At 45.7% G+C, this 8,521-nt stretch overlaps 1 protein-coding gene across 1 annotated transcript in view; it reads left to right on the top strand.

Annotated features, from left to right (window-relative positions):
- Positions 1-627: 627 nt before the first annotated feature.
- LOC124024957 (tubulin-specific chaperone D-like) overlaps positions 628-8,521 on the top strand; it is a gene marked incomplete at both ends in the record, with an annotated part of 92,178 nt that continues 84,284 nt past the window's right edge. The window contains 4 exons of the mRNA XM_046338666.1: positions 628-774; positions 1,761-1,816; positions 2,430-2,562; positions 7,609-7,654. Coding sequence (XP_046194622.1) covers positions 628-774; positions 1,761-1,816; positions 2,430-2,562; positions 7,609-7,654 — 382 coding nt within the window. The remainder of the gene's footprint in view (positions 775-1,760; positions 1,817-2,429; positions 2,563-7,608; positions 7,655-8,521) is intronic.

The raw sequence follows: 8,521 nt of genomic DNA, 5'->3' as shown, positions 1-8,521 counted from the left end.
GCCGTGCGTGGCCGTGCGTGGCCGTGCGTGGCCGTGCGTGGCCGTGCGTGGCCGTGCGTGGCCGTGCAGTCGTGGGTGAACAAGGAGTACAGGAGGTATAGAAGTATGCACCCCTGGGGGCCCCTGTGTTGAGGGTCAGTGTGGCAGATGTGTTGTTGCCTACTCTCACAATTCAATACATTTAATTCAAATCCTTCTCTCCTTCCTGTCTGATACCCTTTGACCTCTAACCCTAACCCTCTCTTTCTGCCCCTTCCTGTCAGACCTGTCTGATACCCTTTGACCTCTAACCCTAACCCTCTCTTTCTGCCCCTTCCTGTCAGACCTGGGAGACTCTCTACATGCTCCTGCTGTGGCTGTCTATGACCTGTCTGATACCCTTTGACCTCTAACCCTAACCCTCTCTTTCTGCCCCTTCCTGTCAGACCTGGGAGACCCGCTACATGATGCTGCTGTGGCTGTCCATGACCTGTCTGATACCCTTTGACCGCTAACCCTAACCCTCTCTTTCTGCCCCTTGTGTTAGACCTGGGAGACTCTCTACATGCTGCTGCTGTGGCTGTCTATGACCTGTCTGATACCCTTTGACCTCTAACCCTAACCCTCTCTTTCTGCCCCTTGTGTTAGACCTGGGAGACCCGCTACATGTTGCTGCTGTGGCTGTCCATGACCTGTCTGATACCCTTTGACCTCTCCCGTCTTGACGGTCACCTGAACTCTGACCCCAGCCAGACAAGAGAGCCAATCATGGACCGCATCCTGGCTGTCGCCAAGGTAACTAATTCCAGACTCTCCTGCCTTGGTCAGTGTTCTGTGGTGTCCTTCCAGATCCAGTCCCTGTATTGAGTGTGTAACTAACCCCTGGTCTGTTATGTCCAGTCCCTGTATGATGTATTGAGTGTGTAACTAACCCCTGGTCTGTTATGTCCAGACCCTGTATGATGTATTGAGTGTGTAACTATCCCCTGGTCTGTTATGTCCAGTCCCTGTATGATGTATTGAGTGTGTAACTAACCCCTGGTCTGTTATGTCCAGACCCTGTATGATGTATTGAGTGTGTAACTAACCCCTGGTCTGTTGTTTCCAGTCCCTGTATGATGTATTGAGTGTGTAACTAACCCCTGGTCTGTTATGTCCAGTCCCTGTATGATGTATTGAGTGTGTAACTAACCCCTGGTCTGTTGTTATGTCCAGTCCCTGTATGATGTATTGAGTGTGTAACTAACCCCTGGTCTGTTGTTATGTCCAGTCCCTGTATGATGTATTGAGTGTGTAACTAACCCCTGGTCTGTTATGTCCAGTCCCTGTATGATGTATTGAGTGTGTAACTAACCCCTGGTCTGTTGTTTCCAGTCCCTGTATGATGTATTGAGTGTGTAACTAACCCCTGGTCTGTTGTTTCCAGTCCCTGTATGATGTATTGAGTGTGTAACCAGACCCTGTATGATGTATTGAGTGTTTAACTAACCCCTGGTCTGTTATGTCCAGACCCTGTATGATGTATTGAGTGTGTAACTAACCCCTGGTCTGTTGTTATGTCCAGACCCTGTATGATGTATTGAGTGTGTAACTAACCCCTGGTCTGTTGTTATGTCCAGACCCTGTATGATGTATTGAGTGTGTAACTAACCCCTGGTCTGTTATGTCCAGACCCTGTATGATGTATTGAGTGTGTAACTAACCCCTGGTCTGTTGTTATGTCCAGACCCTGTATGATGTATTAAGTGTGTAACTAACCCCTGGTCTGTTGTTGTTTCCAGTCTTACCTGATGGTCACTGATAAGTCCAGGGATGCTGCATCTGTGTTGGTATCAAAGTAAGTATTCAACTTTATTTTTTTTTTAAAGGCAACAACATTTGTGATGCGTTTCATGTTTTACCCAGAAGAGGGCGTTCTTGTACTTGAAGATGAATAGGTTCATACCGAGGCACCACACACACACACACAGAGCTTACTGAGTGGTCTTAGTGTGTTGTCATCTGTCTGTGTTTACAGTTTACTGAGGGGTCCTAGCCTGTTGTCATCTAACTGTCTGTGTTTACAGTTTACTGAGGGGTCCTAGCCTGTTGTCATCTAACTGTGTTTACAGTTTACTGAGGGGTCCTAGCCTGTTGTCATCTAACTGTGTTTACAGTTTACTGAGGGGTCCTAGCCTGTTGTCATCTAACTGTCTCTGTTTACAGTTTACTGAGGGGTCCTAGCCTGTTGTCATCTAACTGTCTCTGTTTACAGTTTACTGAGGGGTCCTAGCCTGTTGTCATCTAACTGTCTCTGTTTACAGTTTACTGAGGGGTCCTAGCCTGTTGTCATCTAACTGTCTGTGTTTACAGTTTACTGAGTGGTCCTAGCCTGTTGTCATCTAACTGTCTCTGTTTACAGTTTACTGAGGGGTCCTAGCCTGTTGTCATCTAACTGTCTGTCTGTGCAGGTTTGTAACACGTCCTGATGTGAAGCTGAAGCGACTAGGAGACTTCCTGGACTGGAGTCTGACCACCATCTCTCAGGCCAGTGACCAGACCATGGGAGGTACTGTAATCCTGGACGGGGCCCTGCAGTCTCTGGTATGACACACAGTTTGTCTGTCCTCGTGTGTGTGTGTGTGTGTGTGTGTGTGTGTGTGTGTGTGTGTGTGTGTGTGTGTGTGTGTGTGTGTGTGTGTGTGTGTGTGTGTGTGTGTGTGTGTGTGTGTGTGTGTGTGTGTGTGTGTGTGTGTGTGTGTGTGTGTTGCAGTGACCAGGCCTAGTTTACAAGAGCCTACATGTACGGCTGCCATGTTTGTGGGAGATCAGAGCCTCTGTGGGTTTGGCAGGTTGGCAGGTGTTTACTGCTGCACCTGTTGTCAGTGTTTTACGACTGAGGGAGGGAACGTGAAGACACGCCTCTGGTGGTAATTAGCTAGCCTGGTCACAGACCTGTTTTAGGAACTGGTATCCCAGATCTCCAGGGGTTGGCTATACAGCCCAAACAGATCTGGGATCAGTGTAGTAGTGTATAGATATACTGCTGGTAGTCATTACTTTACCAGTGTAGTAGTATATAGATATACTTCTGGTAGTCATTACTTTACCAGTGTAGTAGTAGTATATAGCTATACTGCTGGTAGTCATTACTTTACCAGTGTAGTAGTAGTATATAGATATACTGCTGGTAGTCATTACTTTACCAGTGTAGTAGTAGTATATAGATATACTGCTGGTAGTCATTACTTTACCAGTGTAGTAGTAGTAGTATATAGATATACTGCTGGTAGTCATTACTTTACCAGTGTAGTAGTAGTAGTATATAGATATACTGCTGGTAGTCATTACTTTACCAGTGTAGTAGTAGTAGTATATAGATATACTGCTGGTAGTCATTACTTTACCAGTGTAGTAGTAGTATATAGATATACTGCTGGTAGTCATTACTTTACCAGTGTAGTAGTAGTATATAGATATACTGCTGGAAGTCATTACTTTACCAGTGTAGTAGTATATAGATATACTGCTGGTAGTCATTACTTTACCAGTGTAGTAGTATATAGATATACTGCTGGTAGTCATTACTTTACCAATAGAGGTGCTATGGCCTTGCTGCCCACACTAATCCCCAGTCCCTCACTGTCTTCCACTTTGTCTTTATGTCCTATAGTCGTGGTTTCACCAACCACCTTGATATAACAGTGTATTTCAGTATATTTTTTTTCAGGTCAACTCTTGTGTTGTGTCAGTCTAAGTAGCTAATTTAATGCAACCCTCAAGCGAGCAGTGTATCAAAGGAATATTATTGGCGTTGAAACTGGCGTTACGTGTTTACGGAACAGTCTCTCCTTCTCTCTGTGCTCTGTAATATGACTGGGAGGAGAAACCGGCTTGTCTCTCTCTCTCTCTATGTGGCGCTCAGAGCGTTTAAAACTGGCTCTGTGTGTTCTGACGGCCCCGAGGGGCTTCAACGGGCTCTAGTAAGATCGTTGTTTTGCACAGTTGCGTTTTGAATTTGGCCAATGCAGCAAAAACTTTAAAGAGCCGCTGAGAAATGGGGAGTGATTAAAGAGACTGAGAGAGTGGGGAGTGATTAAAGAGACTGAGAGAATGGGGAGTGATTAAAGAGACTGAGAGAGTGGGGAGTGATTAAAGAGACTGAGAAATGGGGAGTGATTAAAGAGACTGAGAGAGTGGGGAGTGATTAAAGAGACTGAGAGAATGGGGAGTGATTAAAGAGACTGAGAGAGTGGGGAGTGATTAAAGAGACTGAGAGAGTGGGGAGTGATTAAAGAGACTGAGAGAGTGGGGAGTGATTAAAGAGACTGAGAGAGTGGGGAGTGATTAAAGAGACTGAGAGAGTGGGGAGTGATTAAAGAGACTGAGAGAGTGGGGAGTGATTAAAGAGACTGAGAGAGTGGGAGTGATTAAAGAGACTGAGAGAGTGGGGAGTGATTAAAGAGACTGAGAGAGTGGGGAGTGATTAAAGAGACTGAGAGAGTGGGGAGTGATTAAAGAGACTGAGAGAGTGGGGAGTGATTAAAGAGACTGAGAGAGTGGGGAGTGATTAAAGAGACTGAGAGAGTGGGGAGTGATTAAAGAGACTGAGAGAGTGGGAGTGATTAAAGAGACTGAGAGAGTGGGGAGTGATTAAAGAGACTGAGAGAGTGGGGAGTGATTAAAGAGACTGAGAGAGTGGGGAGTGATTAAAGAGACTGAGAGAGTGGGGAGTGATTAAAGAGACTGAGAGAGTGGGGAGTGATTAAAGAGACTGAGAGAATGGGGAGTGATTAAAGAGACTGAGAGAGTGGGGAGTGATTAAAGAGACTGAGAGAGTGGGGAGTGATTAAAGAGACTGAGAGAGTGGGGAGTGATTAAAGAGACTGAGAGAGTGGGGAGTGATTAAAGAGACTGAGAGAGTGGGGAGTGATTAAAGAGACTGAGAGAGTGGGGAGTGATTAAAGAGACTGAGAGAGTGGGGAGTGATTAAAGAGACTGAGAGAGTGGGGAGTGATTAAAGAGACTGAGAGAGTGGGGAGTGATTAAAGAGACTGAGAGAGTGGGGAGTGATTAAAGAGACTGCGAGAGTGGGGAGTGATTAAAGAGACAGAGAGTGGGGAGTGATTAAAGAGACTGAGAGAGTGGGGAGTGATTAAAGAGACTGAGAAAAGAGTGGGGAGTGATTAAAGAGACTGAGAAAAGAGTGAGAAATGGGGGGTGAGAAAAGAGGCTGAGAGAAATGGGGAGTGATTAAAGAGACTGAGAGGAATGGGGAGTGATTAAAGAGACTGAGAGGAATGGGGAGTGATTAAAGAGACTGAGAGGAATGGGGAGTGATTAAAGAGACTGAGAGAAGTGGGGAGTGAGAAAAGAGACTGAGAGAAGTGGGGAGTGAGAAAAGAGACTGAGAGAGTGGGGAGTGATTAAAGAGACTGAGAGAATGTGGAGTGAGAAAAGAGACTGAGAGAATGGGGAGTGATTAAAGAGACTGAGAGAATGTGGAGTGAGAAATGGGGGGTGAGAAAAGAGACTGAGAGAAATGGGGAGTGATTAAAGAGACTGAGAGGAATGGGGAGTGATTAAAGAGACTGAGAGGAATGGGGAGTGATTAAAGAGACTGAGAGGAATGGGGAGTGATTAAAGAGACTGAGAGGAATGGGGAGTGATTAAAGAGACTGAGAGGAATGGGGAGTGATTAAAGAGACTGAGAGAGTGGGGAGTGATTAAAGAGACTGAGAGGAATGGGGAGTGATTAAAGAGACTGAGAGAAATGGCTTTAGAAGAGTAGTTAAAATGAACCTTTATCAAACGGCAGTCCTCACTGCAACATGTAATGACATCCAGAAGGTTGAGGCTAGTGGTGATGTAATCCCAGACTACATCCAGAAGGTTGAGGTTAGTGGTGATGTAATCCCAGACTACATCCAGAAGGTTGAGGTTAGTGGTGATTTAATCCCAGACTACATCCAGAAGGTTGAGGTTAGTGGTGATGTAATCACAGACTACACCCAGAAGGTTGAGGTTAGTGGTGATTTAATCCCAGACTACATCCAGAAGGTTGAGGTTAGTGGTGATGTAATCCCAGACTACATCCAGAAGGTTGAGGTTAGTGGTGATGTAATCCCAGACTACATCCAGAAGGTTGAGGTTAGTGGTGATTTAATCCCAGACTACATCCAGAAGGTTGAGGTTAGTGGTGATTTAATCCCAGACTACATCCAGAAGGTTGAGGTTAGTGGTGATTTAATCCCAGACTACATCCAGAAGGTTGAGGTTAGTGGTGATTTAATCCCAGACTACATCCAGAAGGTTGAGGTTAGTGGTGATTTAATCCCAGACTACATCCAGAAGGTTGAGGTTAGTGGTGATGTAATCCCAGACTACATCCAGAAGGTTGAGGTTAGTGGTGATGTAATCCCAGACTACATCCAGAAGGTTGAGGTTAGTGGTGATGTAATCCCAGACTACATCCATTAGAATTTCACAATTTAAAATGAAAATGTCTCTCTCTCATCTCTACTGTCTCTCCTCTCTCTCCTGTATCTCCTATCTCTCTCTCATCTCTACTGTCTCTCCTCTCTCTCCTGTCTCTCTCTCATCTCTACTGTCTCTCCTCTCTCTCCTGTATCTCCTATCTCTCTCTCATCTCTACTGTCTCTCCTCTCTCTCCTGTCTCTCTACTGTGTCTCTCTCCTCTCTCTCCTGTCTCTCCTATCTCTCTCTCATCTCTACTGTCTCCTCCTCTCTTTCCTGTGTCTCCTCTCTCTCCTGTCTCTCTACTGTGTCTCTCTCCTCTCTCTCCTGTATCTCCTATCTCTCTCTCATCTCTACTGTCTCTCCTCTCTCTCCTGTCTCTCTACTGTGTCTCTCTCCTCTCTCTCCTGTCTCTCCTATCTCTCTCTCATCTCTACTGTCTCCTCCTCTCTTTCCTGTGTCTCCTCTCTCTCCTGTCTCTCTACTGTGTCTCTCTCCTCTCTCTCCTGTCTCTCTACTGTGTCTCTCTCCTCTCTCCTCCTCTCTCTCCTGTATCTCTACTGTGTCTCTCACCGGTCTCTCTACTGTGTCTCCTCTCTCTCCTGTCTCTCTACTGTGTCTCTCTCCTGTCTCCTTCTCTCTCTCCTGTATCTCTACTGTGTCTCTCTCCGGTCTCTCTCCTGTCTCTCTCCTCTCTCTCCTGTCTCTCCTATCTCTCTCTCATCTCTACTGTCTCCTCCTCTCTTTCCTGTGTCTCCTCTCTCTCCTGTCTCTCTACTGTGTCTCTCTCCTCTCTCTCCTGTCTCTCTACTGTGTCTCTCTCCTCTCTCCTCCTCTCTCTCCTGTATCTCTACTGTGTCTCTCACCGGTCTCTCTACTGTGTCTCCTCTCTCTCCTGTCTCTCTACTGTGTCTCTCTCCTGTCTCCTCCTCTCTCTCCTGTATCTCTACTGTGTCTCTCACCGGTCTCTCTACTGTGTCTCTCTCCTGTCTCCTCCTCTCTCTCCTGTATCTCTACTGTGTCTCTCTCCGGTCTCTCTCCTGTCTCTCTACTGTGTCTCTCTCCTCTCTCTCCTGTCTCTCTACTGTGTCTCTCTCCTGTCTCACCTCTATCTCCTGTCTCTCCTCTCTCTCCTGTCTCTCCTCTCTCTCCTGTCTCCCGTCTGTCTTCTAGGCCCAGCTATTCAAGCATGGCAAGAGAGATGACTTTCTCCAGTACGGTAAGAATGTCCTTCAATAGTTGCTTTTTAATCAGCAAATTTACTTTATCCACTGTGATAAGTAGTTGTCCTACCTCCTTTATCCATTGTGATAAGTAGTTGTCTTACCTCCTTCATCCATTGTGATAAGTAGTTGTCTTACCTCCTTTATCCATTGTGATAAGTAGTTGTCTTACCTCCTTCATCCATTGTGATAAGTAGTTGTCTTACCTCCTTTATCCATTGTGATAAGTAGTTGTCTTACCTCCTTTATCCATTGTGATAAGTAGTTGTCTTACCTCCTTTATCCATTGTGATAAGAGCATCTACTAAATAAATAAATTAAATGTAGGTGATCTTCTAATGTTGACTGCTGTGACCATGATACTGGCTGTAGGTGATGGTGTGTGATACTAACGCTCGGTGTAAACTACACCCCTGACATCACTGAGCCTCTCACATTAAACCAGCCTCTCCTGTAGTGTGTTGTCTTACCAATGTAGTGATGAGCACATTAAACCAGCCTCTCCTGTAGTGTGTTGTCTTACCAACGTAGTGATGAGCACATTAAACCAGTCTCTCCTGTAGTGTTTTGTCTTACCAACGTAGTGGTGAGCACATTAAACCAGTCTCTCCTGTAGTGTTTTATCTTACCAACGTAGTGATGAGCACATTAAACCAGTCTCTCCTGTAGTGTTTTATCTTACCAACGTAGTGGTGAGCACATTAAACCAGTCTCTCCTGTAGTGTGTTGTCTTACCAACGTAGTGATGAGCACATTAAACCAGTCTCTCCTGTAGTGTGTTGTCTTACCAACGTAGTGATGAGCACATTAAACCAGCCTCTCCTGTAGTGTGTTGTCTTACCAACGTAGTGGTGAGCACATTA

Source organism: Oncorhynchus gorbuscha, unplaced genomic scaffold, assembly GCF_021184085.1.
Source record: "Oncorhynchus gorbuscha isolate QuinsamMale2020 ecotype Even-year unplaced genomic scaffold, OgorEven_v1.0 Un_scaffold_2095, whole genome shotgun sequence".
Lineage (NCBI taxonomy): Eukaryota > Metazoa > Chordata > Actinopteri > Salmoniformes > Salmonidae > Oncorhynchus > Oncorhynchus gorbuscha.
The sequence above is the reverse complement of the archived record's forward strand: the minus strand, read 5'-3'. Positions and strand labels throughout refer to the sequence as shown.